The sequence below is a fragment of the Podarcis melisellensis genome, assembly GCF_964234715.1.
Source record: "Podarcis melisellensis genome assembly, chromosome: 13".
Classification (NCBI taxonomy): domain Eukaryota; kingdom Metazoa; phylum Chordata; class Lepidosauria; order Squamata; family Lacertidae; genus Podarcis; species Podarcis melisellensis.
Window position 1 is genome coordinate 41,789,901 of NC_138545.1, and position 21,964 is coordinate 41,811,864.

Consider the following 21,964-nt stretch of genomic DNA (forward strand, 5'->3'; position numbering starts at 1 on the left):
AGAGTGCTCATGCGCTCAGGTCCCACTTGCGGGTTTCCCATGGGCATCTGGTTGTGAGAACAGGATACTGGACTAGTTGGGCCACTAGCCTGTTCCAGCAAGCTTCTCTTAGGTTTTTATGTGACTCGTCTCTGGCCCTGTGGAGACCCCTAAAATGGTCAAGGTGCAGTGGGACTCTCCCCATATCAAATCCTACATACAGCGCATATGCAACATCTTTCCTTTTCACATTTATTTTTATTTTTGGGGAGGTGGAAAGGAGAATATAGGGCTGAATCTTAGTAGCCCAAGCGAAGTCTCTCGTTTGCCGCAGGTACAAACACTGCACCACAGCCCTGCTCCTGCCTCAGTCCTTCTCACAGCTCCCCTTCACCAGCTGTGGGTTTACCTCAGTTTTTTTTTAAATTTTTTGTTCAGTTCTTTAAAATTCAGTTTTTAAATCTACCCGCTTCTCTCTCTCTCAATCCCACCACATATTTCCTCAAGCTGCTTCCCCCTCACACTCCTAGCCCCCCCCTTTTTTTCGAGCGGGAAAAGGCTTGAAGCTTCTACTCCAACCGCCTTTTTTGCTTATCACCGGGTGAACAAACCACTTTCCCGGCTTCTCATTGGGCAGGCGGCGACGCGTCCAATCGCGCGCCAGGTGTCCCTCGGTCCGCTGAATGGGGTAGGCGGAAAGGGGCAAAAAACAACGGAGAGGTTGCGATTGGACGCGCGGGCTGCCCAATGCGCAAAGAAGCCGGCGCCGATCTGGGGGTTTGGAGGAGGAGGAGGTGCTGTACCCTATATGAACATGGGATTGGCCCACCTCTCTGGAGACGGACATCGGCAACCGCCAGTTAACGCGAGCAGGGGGAGGGGAGGCGTGCTGGAATCACACTTTTGCCTCGGGCTCGCCCTCTATTGGTGGCCCTGAGCTCCATACCCTCGTGGTTAAATGTCTTGAGACCCGAGGGAGGAGGAGGCGGGCCTACGGGGGAGGAGAAAAGGGAGCGGAGGGGGGAAGGTCGGCGCCTTATTGGCAGCCCGGCTGCGGGTGCTGGCCAATCGCGCGGTGGAGGGAGAACCTCGGCGGGCCCCTTCTCTGCCACCCGGCCGTCCCCTCCCCTCCCCCCTCCCTGTCAGGCTTGGTAACGGCTGCCTTGGCTGTTCTCGCAGCGCCGTCAGAGCCAGTCTGGGCTGCAGGGTGAAGGGAGCTACCACGCCCCCCTGCGCGGTCATGGCGGGGGCAGCGCGACGCCCCTCTCTGGCCCCTGGTTTCCCTTGAAGAGGGGGCGGGTGTGTGTGGAGTGAGAGGCGCCCTTAAACCTGTGTAGGGAAGGGGATGGAGGTGAGGGGGTGGCCGAGCGGAGGGAGAGCAAGCGGCGGGGGTTGCTCTCTCTAGGGCGGGTAGGTTGAGGGGCGCGGGGCGCTGAGGGGGGAGAGAAGGGCCCAAGGGAGCCGCTGAGGGGGCGAGGAGTTGAGGCGCGGGGGGCGCTGTCGAAAGAGTAAGGGGTCTTGAAACGGTGGGGGGGGGCTGCGTCTGGTGGGCTCCCCCTCCCCAGAGAGTGGGAAAGCAGCTCTTCCGAGTTAGGTTTGAATAGGAAGATGGAGGGGGGTGGAAAGGGGTCGTCGGAAGGGGAGAGACGAGGAGAAACGGGTGTCGCGGGCTGAGGAAGCAAGGCGGGAGTGCAGAGGAATTTGGGGGAGCGGACGACTCGACAAGTTCGGCGTGTCCCTGGGATACCAGAACTGGGAAACCCGCTTGTGTGGAACCAACTGTTGGCCAAGTCGTGTGTTTTTTTGTTTTCACATCACACTTTTTCCCCTCATCTGCCTGCCATTTCTCAGTTGTTCCTCGGCAGAGAAATGATTGCCTTCAGAACAGCGACACCTGTTTGGCTCTCAGTCGGCCGAAAAGCAGAATTTGAGAGAGTCAAAGGCACCTGTGCGGTTTTCCCCCTTGGCTTTCATATATATGTGTGTGTGATTACAGATCAGGCCTCGTCGATGTTTTAGAGAAATGGGGAGGGGTGTGTATGTAATAGCCTGGTTCTCTCAAACTCAGTATAATAATGCAGTGTGTAGGCAATCCGAAAGGGGGGGGGATGTTGGTATCTGTAAAACAATTTAGATGTAGGTTAATTTGTCTTTCCACTTTTTTGTCTCAGCCCAAAGTAGCATTCAGAGGCACCAGCCGCTATTTGAATAGTGCAGAGTCCAGTGGAAGACTGACGGATGTGTTCAATAACGTTATCATGACAGGTTGCAGCTCCTTCTATGATTGCTACAAATTGCAGGTTCAGTCAGTTTTTTTATCAACTTGAGATAATTTTCTTTTAGAAATACATTAGAGAGTTTTCATAATAAAGCATTATGTAGCATTAGTAGCATCACACTATTAGCATGGTTCTATTTGATTTTACTGGCCTGATAATAAACACTGTATTTGAAATGCATTAGAGCTGCTTCTCATGTGATTTCTGTACTTGAGTAAGAACAGGGTACTATAAATTAAAGTAAGGGACGCTGGTGGCGTTGTGGGTTAAACCACAGAGCCTAGGACTTGTCGATCAGAAGGTCGGCGGTTCAAATCCCCGCGACAGGGTGAGCTCCCATTGCTCTGTCCCTGCTCCTGCCAACCTAGCAGTTCGAAAGCACATCAAAGTGCAAGTAGATAAATAGGGACCGCTTCGGTGGGAAGGTAAACGGCGTTTCCGTGTGCTGCTCTGGTTCGCCAGAAGCGGCTTAGTCATGCTGGCCACATGATCCGGAAGCTGTCTGCGGACAAACGCTGGCTCCCTCGGCCTATAGAGCGAGATGAGCACGCAACCCCAGAGCCGGTCACGACGACCTAATGGTCAGGGTTCCTTTTATAAATTAAAGTAAGTATGTTGGGGCGGCGGCGGGGGGGACATGCTCTTTATATGTTACTCTAGTTCCGTGGTTTCCAAACTCCCACCCTCCAGGGCAACTTGAAAATTCCTGAGATTCTTGGCAGGCTACAATTATTTTTATGCCAGTTGTAGAAATTGCAGTACATTGTACTTGATTCTATAGAATTTTTAATTTTTACCTTTATTGCTTCTTTTAGTTATTATATATTGTATTTGATTCATTGGATTATAATTTAAAGTCCGTCAGATTCAAATTGTAGTCCAGTAAAGTACAATATAAGAAATAAATGAAGGAATAAAAATACAATTAAAAATCAGTATGGAGTGGCTATGTCATCTTCCACCTTCAGCCACAAATTCAGACACGCTGCAGACCACCTGAATGCATCTTGCAGACCACAGTTTGGGAACCCCTGCTGTACTCATAATGCTCATTTCCTTAGCATCTGTGTCGTACGATGATATCCAGGAGGGCAGCTGTCTATATTCAGTCTCTTGTCATATCCAGAAGAACTTGGAAGGAATGGGACTACATGAAATATTTCCCCTTCTAATGTGTTACATTTCAACACTCACTTCTAAGTACATGATAACTCATTATAGCTGAACTTTAAGTTAAACATATTTGAAAACTTGGGTGAAAAAGCATATGCCCATTTTTGAATGGCAGTTAACTCTATTAATGTGCAAGTTCTCCAAGGAGTTCCAGAGTGGTGTGTATGGGCTTTCAAGCTGGTCTGAAAGGTAAAGAGTTCCTTTTCCCGCAAACACTGCTTGGGCGTCTAGTAGAAGTATCCAATTTTTCAGTGAATAGTGGACTTACTTTTTTAAAAATTATCTTCACACCCCCAATTGCTGTATTAGTGTGGCACCATGTCCTCTAGTTTGATGAGCTGATGTGCTGATGCAGCCCTGTAGATTGATGATCCAGGTTCAGAGGCAGTGTTTGACTGAATACCTGTTTCTGGGACAACAGTGTGGCAGGGCTGTTGCTTTCTTGCTCTGTTAACTAGATGGTCATTTAGTTTGAGCTAATTTGAGCTAGTGGGGTACCTTTTACTTTCTTGTAGATTGACAACTATACCAACTGTCCTAGTAAGCTACCTATTGTATTGAGTGCTAGACAAATACAAATTGTGATATAGAGAGGAAGGTTCATACTTCTCCATACCATGGATGGCTACCAGTGTACAAACACAAAAGGGCTTTCTCTGGCAGTACCCCATCTCTGAAACCCCTCTGAGGAAGACCAGGCATACTTTTTGCAAGGCTATGTTCAGGAAGAATTTGAATACATTTTTAATTCTTAAGATCATTGGAAGCGGATAGGTATATATAGGCACTGTGGTTTCTATAACTAATCCTTAATTATTGAAAATTGTCTCAATGGATTTTATGTTGTTAGCTGCCTTCAGTACTCTTCAGGAAGAATAGATCGGGAATAAATTTAATAAATAGCCCCATCTTTCAGCGAGAGAGTAGTACACAATATCTTAACTCCCTTCTGACTGCATCTGCAAATAAAATAATATATCCTTTAAAAATAAAATTTCTGAATAGCTAACTATCTTCCATTTGCTTCTCAGCTAACCATCCAGTTTTGATAGATAATTTACAGGGATCTTAACTTTTAATGGGATTTAAAAGAAAGGTTTAGCAAATTCAGTTTAACACTTGCATATTAAAAGGTACTACTTATCAGATGCGGGTTGCGCTGTGGGTAAAACCTCAGCGCCTAGGACTTGCCGATCGCATGGTCAGCGGTTTGAATCCCCGCGGCGGGGTGCGCTCCCGTCGTTCGGTCCCAGCGCCTGCCAACCTAGCAGTTCGAAAGCACCCCGGGTGCAAGTAGATAAATAGGGACCGCTTACCAGTGGGAAGGTAAACGGTGTTCCGTGTGCTGCGCTGGCTCGCCAGATGCAGCTTGTCACGCTTGTCACGCTGGAAGTGTCTGTGGACAGCGCTGGCTCCTGGCCTATAGAGTGAGATGAGCGCACAACCCTAGAGTCTGGCAAGACTGGCCCGTACGGGCAGGGGTACCTTTACCTTTTACTTATCAGATTGTCCATAATGAATTTGTGCAACCATAGCTGCTTCAAACATTTTTGTATTCTCAGCCATGAATTGTCTAGCTCAGGTGGGCAGAAGGTAGATTACTATCTTCTGAAAGATCTTGTAGTAATCTACTCCAAGTATAGTAGTTTGGCAAGTATATCTGATTCTCACTTGTTTAACAAATAAAGAAAGCTTGTGTGAGGGAAATTAGGGATTTTTAATGGAAAAGTGATGTAAACTTAGTTCTGATAGAAAAAAAATGATTTAAAAGCCTGAAGTAAAACCTGCTTTAGGTCTTATACAAGTCTTGTCTCTTTAGCTCCTTAGCAATTGGTATTGGTTGTTAGACTTGATGCTAGAATATAGAACTAGAAAATATTTCAAATTCATTTTTCAAAACATTAAAGAGAATTGTAAAATATTTTGTTCATTAAAAGCACTGTATAAATGATAATATATGTGAATGAACAGCCATGGAAACTGAACAAGCAATCATTTCACCAATTAAAATTCAATGCATAAGGCATAACTCATTTTTCATTTTCAATTACTTTGATCAGGTATCACAGTGCAGTTATAAGCTTATATTTCCCATGGAGACAGAATGTGTTGTATACCACATGGGCTTAGGCCATGCAGCATTACACACATTGCTCTATTGCTGGATGTTTTCCCTGGACATCACACTTTCGTGCATCCAGTATACAAAACTGTGGATTAGGATTACTTAATTGTGGTCATATGATGAACACATCACTTTGACATACTTTATTCATTTACACAAGTAAAACTGATTGCACACTGAATGCCTTAGTAATAAATGAAATCCAAATAGAATTCCCCATAGTACAAAGTGTTGTATAATAGAATTTAGCCCAACAAGTATAAATTATCTTCCACTATGCAAAATCCTGCTGAATTGTGTTAAGTTTCAACAACAAAGTCCCTTTAACTGGCAGAAGTAATAACTTACTCCTACCTCAGAGATTAATTTGGAAACAAATTTTATTTAGTGTTGTTTACTGGTTTTCTTAGAAACTAGAAAACAGAAGTATGTTAAATTTGGGAACATTATCTCTGGAACTGGGGGGGGGGCGGAATACTCTCAAGGGTTTTAAAGCAAAATGTAGCTACATTTGTGGTTGCTATTATATACCTTTGCTGTAGCCTATTTCAGATCAGTAAAAGTCCCTGCCCCCCTACCCATCAAAGTGGCTGAGTAATCTCTCTTTAGTGTGTCGTGATGTGGCTCCTTTGCAGTAGTCGTGGGGACGACTAGTACTGTCTGGAATCAATTAGCTGAACTTGATGGCCTTTGGTCCTTTCCAACCAATTTATTCTCAATTTAGGAAATTAATTATGAAATTAATGCAGTAAAATAAATAATATTTTTAATATTAATTTTCTCTTCTTGAATTTAAAATACAGAGTGAAGAGAATGTAGACTTACGGCAGCCTTACAGTACTTCAATTTCTACAGCTTCTGAATGTTCAAACCTCGCTGATTCTTCTCTTTTCTATGTCCCATGGTCTACATATGCAGATGATATTAAACAACCCCCTAGTTCTCAGATTAGTGTAAAGAACAGGTACATAATTTAACTGTTATATGACTAGGAAGAGAAAATTGTATGGTTAATAGTTTGCTTATTTTCATTGCATTAATTGCTAATTTCTACAGGACTGAAGGGTACAAACTGACAAAACATGTCCAAAAAACATGATGTGTTTTTTGGAGAGAATTTGTGAATGGTGGGTTTTATTTTTCATGTTCAGAATCCATCTTGACTCTATATTTGGTGTCAGAATAGAGTTCTTTTCAGGTCAGGCTAGCAACTCAGAAGTTTTTTTTGTTTTTTTTTTTGATGTAGAATGCAGCTATGCTCACTTTCTTTAATTTATATTGCTTTAATTTGTTCCATATATTGTAAAGGTGTCCGTCAGGCATCAGCCACTTCATTCTGTTCTTACCACCTATTTATAGCATGAGAGAATGAGCGACCCCTCTGAAGCTTTCCTGATTGGTTCTGGGTGGGTGTGGAAATCCTGAGCCAAACTTAGAACTCAGGAAGGGGTTATTATACCCTCTTCTATACCCCAACCACAGTCCCCCTGCCCATGTTATTGGTGGGAGCAGCAGAGGCTGTGGGGGAGTTGAAAAGAAATACTTATTTCCTTTTCTCACCCCCCTCAGTCTAATTAGAGGCTGTAGTTATTTCAAGAGCTCCTGCAGTTGCATGAACTGTAAGAACTGCATCTTCCATAGTTCACTGCACCCCATCACACTTGTTATAATCTACTGCACCACATCAGTGAGGGAAAAAGAAGAGGGGAGCGAGCGAGCGAGGGAAGAGAAAATTTATTTGTGCTTCTGTTGTTTTTCCACTGACGCGGGTGGCGCTGTGGGTTAAACCACAGAGCCTAGGACTTGCCGATCAGAAGGTCGGCGGTTCGAATCCCTGCGACGGGGTGAGCTCCCGTTGCTCGGTTCCTGCTCCTGCCAACTTAGCAGTTCGAAAGCACGTCAAAGTGCAAGTAGATCTAAAAAATCTTAATAAATATCTTACAAAAAAACAAAAACCAAAGTGCAAGTAGATAAATAGGTACTGCTCTGGCGGGAAGGTAAACGGTGTTTCCGTGCGCTGCTCTGGTTCATCAGAAGCGGCTTTGTCATGCTGGCCACATGACCTGGAAGCTGTACGCCGCAACCCCAGAGTCGGTTACGGCGGTCCCTTTACCTTTACCTGTTTTTCCACTGATGGGGGAAGGAAGAATGTGGGAAGGAAGGGTAATGTTCAGAGTGCGTAGCAGGGATGGCTTTAGGGTGTGGAGAGGAGTGGCAGATTTTTATTTGAGTGGGAGAGGAAGTTTGGAGTATGTAAAATAGGTGTGAGGAACCTTTGGCCCTCTAGATATTGCTGAGCTACAACTTCTAGCAAGCATGGCCAATGGCAATGAATGATTGGAGTTAGAGGGCTGAAGTTTCTCCACACTTGCTATAAAACATACCTTTCCTTTTGGTGGCCGAACAAGACCCAAGACAGTGATTTCTGTTCCTATCTGCAAACACATTATATCATCTTTCTTCAAGAAACTTGGGCAAAAGAGGGCACTATGGTTGAATTACAGGGTTTTACAAGTTACACCTTTCCTTTTGCAGGGCACTTTTCCAGTGCCCTGAAATTTCCTTTGAGCCTGGCTTGGGAGAAATTTGCCAGCACCACTAGAAGTGGGTTAGTGTACGGCATATGTCAGAGGATAGCGGTGTAATTTAGATGATCTTGAGATCCTGGTATAGCCCACTTAATCTATGGATCCTTTATTTGGAAACTTTCCCAGTGTTTCATCCTTCCATGGAAATTTTCTATTTCATATATTTATTAGCAGCAATGAATGGGAGCCACATGCAAATACAGCATTGTGCAAATACAATATTAGGCAAAGTTGGTAATTTCACATTTTTAGCTTTGTTTATTAAAGTAAAATAAACATGGCAAGTAAGATCAGTCTAGGGCATAAGAAAATTGATACAAATTACCTGAATTCAAAATCTGCTGTTAAACCACATCACTGTTTATCAGTTGATTTACTTACAACATAGTAACATCATTTTTCTTCCTGCTGTCTAAAATCTTACAAGAGCTTGTTTAGCTGGGCTGCCTCAACTTGGAGTGGGGAAGCTGGTTCACCAGGCTTTTACTTTTAGCTCACCATGCTCTTTTTAAGCAAGCCATGCCTACCTACTCCATACATGACATCAGGTGTGAGGCAGGTAAGGGCAGGGTTTCAAAGGAACAATTGGGAGCTTAAAATGAGTTGCCAGTTGTTCCTTTGCTATAGCAAGACATGCTTTTACTGCCCATTAGCTGATGGCTGGCAGAGGCAGCCTTGCTCCGAGAGGGGTAAGCAGTTCTAAACTGCTGAAAAACACAGGTGGGTGGGACCTCCAGTTTATCAGCAGTTTCAGCGGAAACCATTTCTCCATCCCTGTACTGCTTCTTCGACTTCTGACAACCAGAAGTTCAAGGAGCAGTGTGGGACTGTTTGAAAGCTCCTTTACAAGCAGCCCCACTCTGCTGTTTGAACCTTCTGATTTGAGAGGTTCATGTAGCAGCATGGAGCTATTTACAGACTTTCAAACAGTCCTGTACTGTGCTTTGAAGTCAAAGCTCATTGTCACCTGATATCACGATGATGGGTGAGTGACAGGTTGGTGGACCTGCTCACCTGTCAGATTTGGCCCAGCAGGGGTAGGGAGATAAGGATCTGACCTGCCAACCAGAAAAAGTTTCCCACACCTGTCCTTGGGGTTTGCCTGCAGCAGGGATGAACACATTGTATGTGGTTCAAGTCTGCATGCAGTCAAATATGCGCAGTCTGCATGTGAGGCGGACAAGTTAAATTATTGAATCATTTGTATATTCCACTCATGGACAGGTTTAACATGCTGTCATTCATAATAGTCTGCGGGAATTCTGAACCGCAGGCTCTCATAATATGTCTGGGTGTACAATGTACTATAAATAATCTGAACAAAAAAAGAACTTGCTAGGCTTCAAGTCAACATGATGGTTGTGACGTGGGTCTTTGACAGCTTGGGAAGCAGCACAGTCAAGAGGTTAAAGGGATTTTGATTCTCTTCCCCCTTTTGTAGATGGTGAAATGTCTCAGTGGTCTACATTCAGCCTTTACATTCCATGCTAGCTCTAAAAGCTGCAGTTCCAGGATATTGTTGATTATTTTTTTTTGGTGGCAAATGTTATAGCTAGAAATAATAGAAATGTAAATATGAATATAGGCGGACATTCTTAGCAAATACTTAACCTACTTTTCTCACCCCACTTAGGATTCAAACAGAAAGAAATGACTATGGCAGTGAAACAGACTTATATGGACTTGTGTCTAACATCTTGGAAGAACAAGATAAATCTCAGCCATATTTTGCTGACGGGTTGGTAATATATTCAACATAGGATAGTAATTTCCTACACATCTACTCACTTTTTCCAACTGCTCTTGTTCGACTGAGAATATTCTGCATCTGCCATCAGTGGAAGCTTGCAATTTCTGCTGCCATTATCAAGAAGGCAGTAATGCATATTAAACCTGAATCTTACATTTTTTATTAGTGTATTTGTGGTTTTGGCAAGTACTTTAAACAGCTTATTACACATCATTCATATATAAAGATGTGCATTAAATAAGTGGTATGCCAACTACATGCAGACCTCAAGTATCGGTTTTGACCCCCCCCCCAAAAAAAAAGTTTAGTGTGATCTAGCTTGATACAGGTCTCTGGCTTTTACAGTCTTCATTTGAAATTATACCAATAGCTCTGACAACACACTGGCCATGGGACATACCAAAAGTAAAAATAAAGATTAGTATAATCGGTTAAAATCTATGTAAGGAATTGTGCAACTGTTTATGTTTCATTCTTGTAGGGCGTGCGCCTCCAACTTAAAATCAGTATGGCCTGTGAGCACAACCCGATTTACAGACCACCCTGACCTGCTGTCGGAAACAAAGAGGCCAATAGATGGAGCCATCCCTCAACAGACTTTTTATGGTGGAGAAACTTTGCCCGTGTCTGACAAACAGTATATGCATGCTGGTCCTGTAGCATTGCAACAGAAAGTGGATGACCTTTACCATGGGCTCACTAACATCGACATTGATGAGCAATGGCTGTACCCTTCCAGGAATGATCATGTCAGCTGTTATAATATTCAGAACAATGAGAATGCAAAGACACCACAGTTTCAAGACTATTCATATGTGAAAACATGTTTTGCCCCACAAACCAGTCTTTTAGAAGCAATAAAAGAATCAGGAGCAGATACTTATGCTTATGGAAGGGATAAGGTAGGTCCTAAAGGACATGATGCACAGGTGCACCAAAAGAGAGCTGAGATGCTTCTTTCACAATTCAGTAGATATGGTGAAAGTGCAGATTATTGTAGATACCTGGATTATTCTCATCCAAATAAAACAAAGCATAATAAAAATGCAAATTATAATGTTCAAGAGAGTAAAAAATTGCCAAGTGGAACACCTGAGTTACCAGGTTTAGATACTGATAATTATAGTAAACTTTTTCCAAATAAACCAGCTGTCCAGAAGAAAATGGAAGATGTCTCTTCAGAACAGCAGAATTTTACATTTCAAAAGACTACCGGACTCATGTCAGAAAAGCAGTTCGTGAATGAAAATTCATTTACCCCTGACTTTGGTTTAAAATCAGATTTTGCCCTCAAATCTCACACAGCTGTTTCGGGGAGTGGTGATTTTGCAAATGCTACAGAAAATTCAGAATATTTCAAATCACTGAATATCTTATCAACAAACCCAGTAACTTCTTCATCAGGCACAAATCTAAGGCCAACATGGATCAACATACAGACTAAAAACAGTTCCTCCATCCCTATTCGGAATCAAAGCACCTTGATAAAGTTGAATAATCATTTAACTGCTGGTTCAAAAGGTTCCAATCATTCTTATGATTTTTCTCAGTTGCCATCAAGCAATGCAACTTTAAGCAATAATTTGTTGCTCCAGAAATATTGCCAAGAAAACCCCACAGTATTTTCCGGTTTTGATTTCAATGATAGCAACGCTGGAGACAGAGTTCAGTCTGCCGGTCATACAGAAGGACTGGGTAAGGTAACAGACGAAAGTCTTTTTGAGTCCATGATTGACAAAAAAATCAAACCAAATGGTTTTTGTGATAACTATACGCAGCAATATGGGATCATTGAAAATGTGAACAAGCACAATTTTCAAGTTAAATCACAGAATGGACATTATGATGCTGAGGACGGACAAAAACATCTAGATGGACTGTCACAGAATACTTACCAAGATTTACTGGAGTCTCAAGGTCACTTCAGTAGTCACAGGCAAGGAAGTGGAGACAATATTGTCAGTAACCGTGTGAACCGCACTCAGGCTTCTTGCTTTTCAAACAATTTCATGATGGGTGACTTGAGGCACAGTCCAAGTGTTCCACAGCTTAATTCAAACAGATTTCCTTTGAAATCTACTCATCCTTTTGGGCATTCTGTCATTCCCCTGATGGATTCTTATGATTTGTTCTCCTATGATGATTTAAGCCACTTGTACCCTTATTTTAATGATATGATGTACGGAGACAATTCTTTCACAGGCTTCATGCCAACATTTGGATTTCAAAGACCAATGAAAACTAGGAGTGGGTCAGCCAGTGAACTTCATATTAGGTTGGAAGAATGTTATGAACAATGGAGAGCTTTGGAGAAAGAACGGAAAAAGGTAAGAAGAAACATGCATATCAGAAGGGAGTACAAAACGGGGAGTAGATACAGCAGTGAACAATCTTTGAAATTACTTAATAAGTATATTGAGTAGTTTCAAATATTCTGTTCACTACTGTATCTAAGAAACAGAAGGATTAGGCTAAGCTTATAGGAACAGCTTTCTTATCAATGCCTAGGACCAGGGACATGGAACAGGTTTGGGCTGCTCAGTCTTCAGTCCTGATCAATTGGAAATTGCTGGCACAGTTGTTTAAACCAGTACTACTTTAGAGAAGGGACGCGGGTGGCGCTGTGGGTAAAACCTCAGTGCCTAGGACTTGACGATCGCATGGTCGGTGGTTTGAATCCCCACGGCGGGGTGAGCTCCTGTCTTTCATTCCCAGCTCCTGTCCACCTAGCAGTTTGAAAGCACCCCTAAGTGCAAGTAGATAAATAGGTACTGCTTTATAGCGGGAAGGTAAACGGCGTTTCCGTGTGCTGCACTGGTGCTGGCTCACCAGAGCAGCTTCGCCACGCTGGCCATGTGACTCCGGACAGCGCTGGCCCCCGGCCTCTTAAGTGAGATGGGCGCACAACCCTAGAGTCGGACACGACTAGCCCGTACGGGCAGGGGTACCTTTACCTTTACTTTAGAGAGGTCAGGGTCTTGTTTAACTGTTCGGTAATCTGATCCTGGTTAAAACAGCCTCAAGCTTGTCAGAAAACATAAATGTAGTGCAGGTCCAAGAACTGATAGTTTTGATTGCTGCAAAACCTTTTTGTGGACCACTTGAATTGAATTTGCAGGCAAGAGGCAATTTAGTTTCTAGCCTCTAAAGCCCAATCGAAAAAAATACTTCTGACAGTTTTCCTAACATTCCACAATTCTATTCTAGCAGCCTCCTTTGAGCACATATTCCTGCATTTTTTGCAACATAGTAGCATTTTAGAATGTCACTTGTGCTTGCTGGAGCTAAATCCTTTACTTAGCTGTATGATGCAGCTTTGATTGCCAGTTAAAAGACCTACTGTATTGGCCCGGTTATAAGCCTCACCAGAATATAAACTACTCCCTTAAAATTCTGTAGGCACTCACATCACACCTGTTCTGTTTTACCGTATATCTGTTTCAGCAGTGATATCGTAAAAGCCAATTTTTGTAAGGTCGCAAATTTAAGCCGCATGTTAACTTTTCACAGTCGGAATTTGTAAAAAAAGAGGCTTATACTCAGGCCAATATGGAATATACATAATGAATATTCTAAATTGTTGTGATACGTTTTTAGTTCTAACAGTGTTCCAATATAATTGGTCTTTGGAAGTTAAAATAATGAACATTAAAATATGCCCGTTTTACTTTTTGAAGGCTCTGAATGTAATTTATGGTCTGTTAAAATTAGTAGGTGTGGGACACAGGTGGCGCTGTGGGTTAAAGCCTCAGCGCCTAGGACTTGCTGATCGAAAGGTCGGCGGTTCGAATCCCTGCTGCGGGGTGCGCTCCCGCTGCTTGGTCCCAGCGCCTGCCAACCTAGCAGTTCGAAAGCATCTCCGGGTGCAAGTAGATAAATAGGGACCGCTTACCAGCGGGAAGGTAAACGGCGTTTCCGTGTGCAGATCTGGCTCACCAGAGCAGCGATGTCACACTGGCCATGTGACCCGGAAGTGTCTCCGGACAGCGCTGGCCCCTGGCCTCTTAAGTGAGATGGGCGCACAACCCCAGAGTCTGTCAAGACTGGCCCGTACGGGCAGGGGTACCTTTACCTTTACCTTTACCTAAAATTAGTAGGAAAACCTTCACACTGACCAATGTAGATCTAAATTGTACCCTTTCTACAGAATGCTGCATAATCCTTGTTCTCTGCAGGCAGCATGGCAACAATTAGTTATTTTGTTACTTTGGGTAACATTATTTATGTTTTGTTTTCAGTTTGCTACCTCAGCTGCAGGTGTGTTTTGCTGCTTGAGATCTTGAATTATTCTAGTCCAGCTCAACACCCTTTGTCAAATTAGAAATAGGATGCTGAGTTTTGTAAATATGTGCTATAGGTTTTTTATTTTCAGGAGTTTGGGTTTGGCTTCACAACTGAGATGCCACTAATGGCTGTGTTTCAAGTAGATATCCTCATCATTTGTATCCCAAAAGAAGAATAAATCAAGTTTCCTATAATATACTCCCCATAATTTACCGTCTTTAACATGACAGATTAATTGTATCTTTTCCAGACTGAATCAGCTCTTGCCAAGAATTACCCTGGGAAGAAAGTGTCTAGTACTAACAACACTCCAATTCCAAGACTGACATCAAATCCATCCAGAGTTGATCGCTTAATTGTGGATCAGTTACGAGAACAAGCCAGAGTGAGTTATTTAATGTCAAAATATCAAATTTTGACTAGTTTGGACCCTTCACGCCCAAGACCTTATTAGCCTCTTCTGCTCCCCAAACTGGCATAAGTATGCCTCTAATTCTGTCTCTCCTGAACATCGGAATTGTGATGCTGGATGTTCCAAACACAAAACATATATGGTTGTTGGAGGGTATCTGCATATGGGTTGTTCCTCCCAATTATTCCAGTTGGGAGGACAATGCAAAATAGCTTTGTGTACTCCATTCTGTGTGAGGCAGAGCCAGTCCTAATTCCAGTTCTATCTATCTACAATTTACAAAACCTTGGCAGAGGCAACAGATTAAAAAAAGGAGACATTTTGTCTGCTTCTTGGCTTCAGACCCCTACTAGACTGGTCTTCACAGCATAGGAAACCCCAGCAGTGGCTTCCCTGATCCCCGAGCCCTTTGGGAAGCAGAAAGGTTAGAAAGGCAACGCACTTCAAAGTCGGACCATTTCATCTATTCCTGAAAATTGGAACAAATCACACACAAAATGAAAACACAGGGCCAAACTACATGTGTGCAGTGGAAGCTCAATGGCTGCTTCTTTGCTTTGCTTCAAAAGCTGCTTGAGAAATGGCAAGGAGGAGGCACTTAAACCTGTCTCCATCTCAAATTACCTAAGTGAAATATGACAACCTTAATGGGGCTGAAGTTCCAGGCAAGTTGGGAGAAGTGATGTAGTAGATCAGAGGGCATCAGAGATGTCCTGTTTCAGTCTTGTAAAGCAAGGATTGGATTAGCACCCGTGCACATGAACTCACATCTTACAGCAGGCTGCACACAAGAATACCTGCACATTCAACTGTAGAAAAGGTGTTTGGTTGTAGGGAGTGGGAGCTGGAAAAAAGGGAGAAAAGTTCAAAAAGTTGGGGAAATGATTATGTAGTTTGGTTCATAGTCTTCTGACCTACTTTGGATTACTTGATTAGCAACGCAGCACTTATCTTCTGAAAAGTCATTTCATAGGGAAATCTGGTCATTTTTTCGCCATGCATTTCTTTTGAGGTCCTGATCCAAAATGGGTTATCAAAACTTTTCCTTTGCTTTCTTGGCCAAACCTCCTGGCACTGTCCTTTCTGAAGCTGTCAGTGTAGTTCTTAATCTGTTTTCTGTAGGTTCCCACAGCCAACTTGGTAAACCTCCTATAGCCTAGTCTCCTTCCCTTGCCCCCAATCAAATCTATATGTTCCTTCGTTGAGTTAAACCAGATATATTTCTTTGCCTTAGAACTGCATGGCTTTGCTGGCATGAAAATGTAGTTCTCTCCTGTAAAAAAGCCCCAATAATTTAACAGAATTCATTGGGAGCTGGGATTTTTTCCTTCCTTGGTGAATTTAGTTGATTGATATATACATACAGGCAACTCAAACGTTCAACAAAGGGCAAGGATGTAACAATTCAGAAGTGTGCCTTGAATTTATGCTGTTTGAATTTTAGTGCTTGCTGTACTTTGGGGAAGAACTTGGTTGTGCCTTGCTGGATTCATGAGGGTAATTAGCAGTGAAGGCTGATACATTAGAGCACACCCATCAGTCTTGATTTCTCCAAGCCCACCTGCCTTCTCATTTACAACCAGTTCCAGAGGGTGGCTGTGGCCATCTGCTTCCCCCTTAGCTTCAGTTTTCCCTTTGTGGAACTCAGCAGAGAGGAGGATGGGAACAGAATTAGTTGGTGCCACCTCCATTTGGTGTTGCGCCCCTTTTAAAGCACGAGGTTGTATGGCCATCTGTCAGGGGTGGTTAGTTGCAATTCCTGCTGCATTGCAGGGGGTTGGACTAGATGACCTTTGGTAACACCTTCCAACTCTACATTTCTATGATTCTCACAAGTCCCAGTGACCATCTACCACCACTGGTGATAAAGTTTGTAGCTTAAGAAACATGGTTTTATATTTATGCATTGTGCCTTGATAAACTGACAATTAAAAAAAATCAGTAAAGCAATGCATTATAATTTCCTGGAACTAACCTTTACCTAAACCAAAATTGGTGTACAGCTGAATTAAACTTCAGTATTACATTATGGCTTTGGTTCTAAATACCCATTACTGTAGTCTAAGACTACAGTATTAGGAATCAGCCTTTTCAGTGCCAGGATAGCATTACTTAGGAACCCTATATAGGTTTATGTTAAGATTATTTTGAAATCAACAGGGTTCAAAACTTCAGCTTCTCATTTGCATTAGATGACCTTGAAACGCTTAGATTAAAAAACCCATCTTGCTATATGACTTGGGGATCTGCTCTTTGAGAAACACAAGACCAAAAGCTAGTTACATGGTTCTGATTTAAATGAGATGTTTGTAGCCGTGGATTTATAGACAGACATCAACAGACCTTATAAGAACTGCTTTATAGGAAGGAAGAGAACTATGAAAGAATTTAAATTGCTGTTCTTGAATATTTGCAGGTTGTGACTCTGCTGGGAAAAATGGAACGCCTGCGAAGTTCTCCTCTTCATGCTAACATCTCTACTGCTCTTGACAAGCACCTGGAAGCAATTCACATTGTGCAGTCCCGTAGAAAGGATGAAATTGTCAATGCTTCACATCGGCAAAGACAAGGAGCTCCCAGATGTCAAGATGATAGAGGTGCACTTTTCTTTTAATATTTGTTCTCCCAGTTTCTCTGCCTTGAGCCGTTTTAGGGCTTTTGCCCCAAATAAGAGAGGCATGTTTAATATTTGTTTGAAATTTACACACCTAGCAAAGAGTAAGCACATTGTGTACTAAATAACAATTTCCCAAAGTACCGTATTTTTTGTCCCATAGGACGCTCCGTCCCATAGGACGCACCTAGTTTTTTGGGGGGGAAATAAAGGAAATTTTTTTTCCTTTATTTCCCCCCCAAAAGCAGGTCGGGGAAACCAAACCAGGTCGAGGAAGGGCGCTGCACCTCCCTGAGCTTGTGGGGCTGGCCGATGTCTGCCTCAGGCGGCAGGCTGCTATCCGCAGCGTGGGGAGCCCTGCGGGGAACTCCTGCAGGGCTCCCCACGCTGCGGATGTCTGTCCGGCGCGCGGGGCACTCTGCTTCAGGGTGCTCCGCCCGCCCGGCGGCAGGCTGCTATCCACAGCGTGGGGAGCCCTGCGGGGAACCCCTGCAGGGCTCCCCACGCTGTGGATGTCTGCCCGGCGCACGGGGCGCTCTGCTTCAGGGCGCCCCGCCCGCCGGGTGGCAGGCTGCTATCCGCAGCGTGGGGAGCCCTGCGGAGAACTCCTGCAGCGCTCCCCACGCTGCGGATGTGTGCCCGGTGCACGGGGCGCTCTGCTTCAGGGCGCCCCGCCTGCCCGGCGGCAGGCTGCTATCCGCAGCCTAGACAGCCCTGCTGGACTTCCTGCAGGGCTGCCCAGGCTGCGGATGTGCTCCCGAAGCGCCGGGCGCTCTGCTTTCAGGGCGCCCGACGCTCCGGGAAGCAGGCTGCTATCCGCAGCCTAGACATCCCTGCCGGACCTCCTGCAGGGCTGCCCGGGCTGCGGATGTCTTCCTGAAGCCTGGAGAGCGAGAGGGGGCGGTGCGCACCCACCCCTCTCGCTCTCCAAGCTTCAGCGAAAGCCTGCATTCGCCCCATAGGACGCACCCAGATTTCCCCTTCATTTTTGGAGGGGAAAAAGTGCGTCTTATGGGGCGAAAAATACGGTAGTATTAGATTCAGTAGGATTTCACCAAGGCTGCTTTGGAGTAAATGATTTGAGCACTACAATCCAAGAATTGCTGTGCAAGCAAATTCTTTTGACTATGGTGTATTGACTGCTAAATCAGCTTACTGCCATATACTGCAAGTCTCCCCTGGCACTTTTGGGTTTTCATTACAGTGCTAAACATTGGTACAGTGGTACCTCGGGTTAAGTACATAATTCGTTCCAGAGGTCCATACTTAACCTGAAACTGTTCTTAACCTGAAGCACCACTTTAGCTAATGGGGCCTCCTGCTGCTGCTGCTGCTGCCGCCAGAGCACGATTTCTGTTCTCATCCTGAAGCAAAGTTCTTAACCTGAAGCACTATTTCTGGGTTAGCGGAGTCTGTAACCTGAAGCGTATGTAACCCGAGATACCACTGTACAAGATTCAGAGTTGAGATGCCAGATTACTTGATGCAATGAATCCAGAATGTCTTCTGGAATTCAGGAGTGGTATTCCATCATGTACGTTGGTTCTTCTTTTGTGCTGTTCTTTTTTACCCAGGGGTCAGCAACCTTTTTCAGCCATGGACCGGTCCACCGTCCCTCAGACCATGTGGTGGGCCGGACTATATTTTGAGGGGGTAAATGAATGAATTCCTGTGCCCCACAAATAACCCAGAGATGCATTTTAAATAAAAGCACACATTCTACTCATGTAGAAACATGCTGATTCCCAGACCGTCCGCAGGCCAGATTGAAAAGGGCCACATCCGGCCCACGGGCCTTAGGTTGCCTACCCCTGTTTTTACCCACCATCTGAAACAGTGGTAATGGGAAAACTCTGAATTATGTTAGTGGAATGCAGAAAAAAACACCCCACCACACTTTCTTAAGGAGAATTAGGAGAGGCAAACTCCTTTAAGGAGCGAGAACTTGTACTCACAGATGTCTTCTGCACTACTTACAAGGGACTTCACAGAGAATTTAGTCTCTTGGCCCTGCCAATAGTAGGATTTCCCAGCCTTTCATCATCCCTAAGAGATGTTTATCCTTTGTAAGACAACTATCAGTTATTGTTTACATGACTTGAAAGGAAAGCTGCTTCATTCACATTATACTTGACTGATTAGCTCAGAAATCTTTATCTCCTTGAATATCTCTTGCAAATGGATTATTGAAATAATGGGAGGTATGCAAAAACACAAATGTGAGTTTAGCTGTTTAGCTGTTCCTTTTTGCTTCACTGAGTCTTTGAAGAAGTTCCTTGTGGATTGTGTTCTTTAGGGGGAGAATGTGTATTTGGCATTCATAATTTGCATACCTTGCATTTCTACCACTGTTCAAACTGACAGGAATTATTCTTGTACAACAGCCAGTGAAAACAGCAAAACATTAATGCAGTTTTCTGTGCTAAAGTACACAATTTTGAACACTTCCAAAAGAGTAGCAACATCAAATATTGTTCCCCCCCCCCCATCTCAGATGTTTTTGCTCTTGCGCTGGCCATTAAAGAGATGTGCACAGCAACACGCAAAGCTCGCACTACGCTGTGGTGTGCCCTTCAGATGACCTTGCCAAAAACAACCCCGACAACTGGAACAGCAGATGTGGAAAAAGCCTTACATGAGCTAGTCCTACCTGAAGATAAGACCTATGAACAGATGAATAGTGGCAACCCTGCGATCCAGAGGGGAGAAACAAAAAAACATTGAGGAAAAAATAGAGATAATAGATATGGATGTATTATAGCACTGTACTAAATATTGTAAATGAACTTTTAAAGATTTCCTTCCAAATTAAAAGTAAAGAGATATGTGAACTGAAGTTTGCTTATCCTAAACCCAGCAGCTACCTGCTGAGTAGCTGTTAACGCAAGCCAAGAAGCCTTTGATGTTATCAGAATCAATATATTGACTGGGCAGATCTAATGTTATGTTAAATAAATCAGAAAGTTTTAAACTGCCAAAGTAGAACTTAAATCCATTCTACAGTGCAGGCATATGCAGTGATCATTCTGCCTGTGTGATACAGTTCTTTTAGATTTCGTTAGTAATTCTGTTTTCAAATAATGAATTTGAATTACTGTCACATGTTACTGTGTGCAGTCTAGTAACAGATAAGTTTTGATTGTGATAGAAAAAGAATTTGTTCTCTTTAGACAATGAGTACCTGGAAACAGGAAGGAAACAAAGCTAAACATACCCAGTATGAATGTTAAATGAAAATATTTAAAAATACTTATTTATGAATTTGAAATCTTAAGAATCTAAAAGAAATTGACCAGATTTTCTTAAATTAGTGATATTATATAAAGCCATTATCTAACCATGCATGTTAGGGAACATTTAAAAAAAACTTGCAAAAATCATTTGTACCTATTTTAAATAATATCAATATTATCTGTTAAAAGTATTTAAATGTGATCAAAATTACATTTATATAATTGAGCCTTTAGCAGTTGCACTGCAGCTGAAATAATGAATATTTTAACACCCTTGGTTTACTACTTTTAAAGAGGGTATCAAGAAGTTCTGAAGTGCACTTTCTTTGACGTTAACTCTTTAGCCAGTTTGGTTTGAGATTGTTTGGTGTATATTTTGTTTTCTTAGTTTGCTTCTGCATACTTTAGCACTGTTGAATGCTTGGTTTTTTTTCTTAATATCTGATCTTTTTATTGTATGTGAGTAATTTATTCAATTAGCATGTTATTATGTGGCTCAGGAGATCTTGGGTTTTAACAATCTAGCATGAAGATAAATACATAATGTCTGGATAAAATTTACTTATCTACCCTTGGTTAGGTACACAGATATTTTAAACATCTGTGTTCTTCCAACTTTTAGAAATCCCGGTATGCTAAAAAGTGTAATCAAACTACAAATTGCCTTTAGATGATGTAAGGGACTGATTGAGATTGCAGGAGAAACTGTAGGGGACCATTTTGATCATTGATACGACTTTCCATGCTGCCCACATAAACTTCATAAGGCAGCAGACTCATACCACCATACCATAGTAGCCACAAAGATGGGTTGAGTTTTGACATTGATACGTTACATGTTATGAAAATAAATATTGTACTATCTTTACTCTCACCTAATAAACTGACTTTTTGTTGAAAAGAATGCTACAATTTCTACGTTTGTATTCCTATCTTTGGAAGTAATTCAGGCTCTTGCTATCAAGAGTTTTATGTCAAACCTGAGGCCTCCATAGCAGATCATGTCCCTCTCTGTTTTATCACTATTTCCAAGACTGACCGTGAGTCACCACAATTATAGAACGCCTTCCCTTTTAAACAACTTGACAAAAGTCCGATCTGAGCAACTTTTAGAAACCACGCAAGCCATTTCTTGTGAAGATGTAGGTGCTGAGGTTAAACGGGCATTCTGGAAGACTGATGGCTACAATTGTCGATCTGTACCTAAATTATAGACAGCTGCATACTAGAACACAAGGCAATACTTTCCACTTCATTTTTTGAAGTAAAATTTACAAGCTTACAGAAGTCTGAAAGTCACATTAGAAAGAACTTCAAATCCGTAAGGCAGAATGCCCTCTGTAAGTATCACCCATGAGATGCCTGGGCAGGCTTTTATGGGCTACACCTACAAAGACATGTGAATGCCATCTATTAGTTGCCATTCAGATATTAAGTGCCTTCTCTACTGTATATATGACCCACCTTTAGTTATTGATACAATAATGTGGAACACCCTAGAATCCACCTGCAATGAGTCTTCCATTT

General features: G+C 42.9%; 1 protein-coding gene and 1 long non-coding RNA gene across 8 annotated transcripts in view; one reads left to right on the forward strand and one right to left on the reverse strand.

Moving 5' to 3' along the window:
- Positions 1-1,025, reverse strand: part of LOC309354383 — a 63,941-nt gene extending 62,916 nt beyond the window's left edge. Inside the window, exon 1 of one of the 3 annotated variants that reach the window (XR_014162229.1) lies at positions 809-1,025. This is a non-coding gene — a long non-coding RNA (uncharacterized lncRNA). The remainder of the gene's footprint in view (positions 1-808) is intronic. The other 2 variants (XR_014162230.1, XR_014162231.1) reach the window with 2 other exon arrangements.
- MEIOC (meiosis specific with coiled-coil domain) lies at positions 591-21,341 on the forward strand. Of its 5 annotated transcripts, none has more exons than XM_081883923.1 (8): positions 591-667; positions 2,151-2,279; positions 6,360-6,520; positions 9,778-9,882; positions 10,376-12,221; positions 14,429-14,563; positions 17,007-17,187; positions 19,699-21,341. In XM_081883923.1, exons 2-8 carry the CDS (start codon positions 2,238-2,240, stop codon positions 19,926-19,928), a joined length of 2,700 nt encoding a protein of 899 aa, XP_081740049.1. In that variant the 5' UTR covers positions 591-667; positions 2,151-2,237; the 3' UTR covers positions 19,929-21,341. The 5 variants fall into 5 exon arrangements, with proteins under 5 accessions (XP_081740049.1, XP_081740048.1, XP_081740047.1 ...); XM_081883922.1 differs by lacking the exon at positions 591-667 and adding an exon at positions 1,135-1,278; XM_081883921.1 differs by lacking the exon at positions 591-667 and adding an exon at positions 1,139-1,289.
- Positions 21,342-21,964: the final 623 nt, after the last annotated feature.

Bases quoted from the DNA above. Each gene is read 5' to 3' on its own strand.
- MEIOC (XM_081883919.1), top strand. The intron at 6,521-9,777 runs GTACATAATTTA...CACCCCACTTAG, and splicing joins CAGATTAGTGTAAAGAACAG to GATTCAAACAGAAAGAAATG. The intron at 9,883-10,375 runs GTTGGTAATATA...TCATTCTTGTAG, and splicing joins CAGCCATATTTTGCTGACGG to GGCGTGCGCCTCCAACTTAA.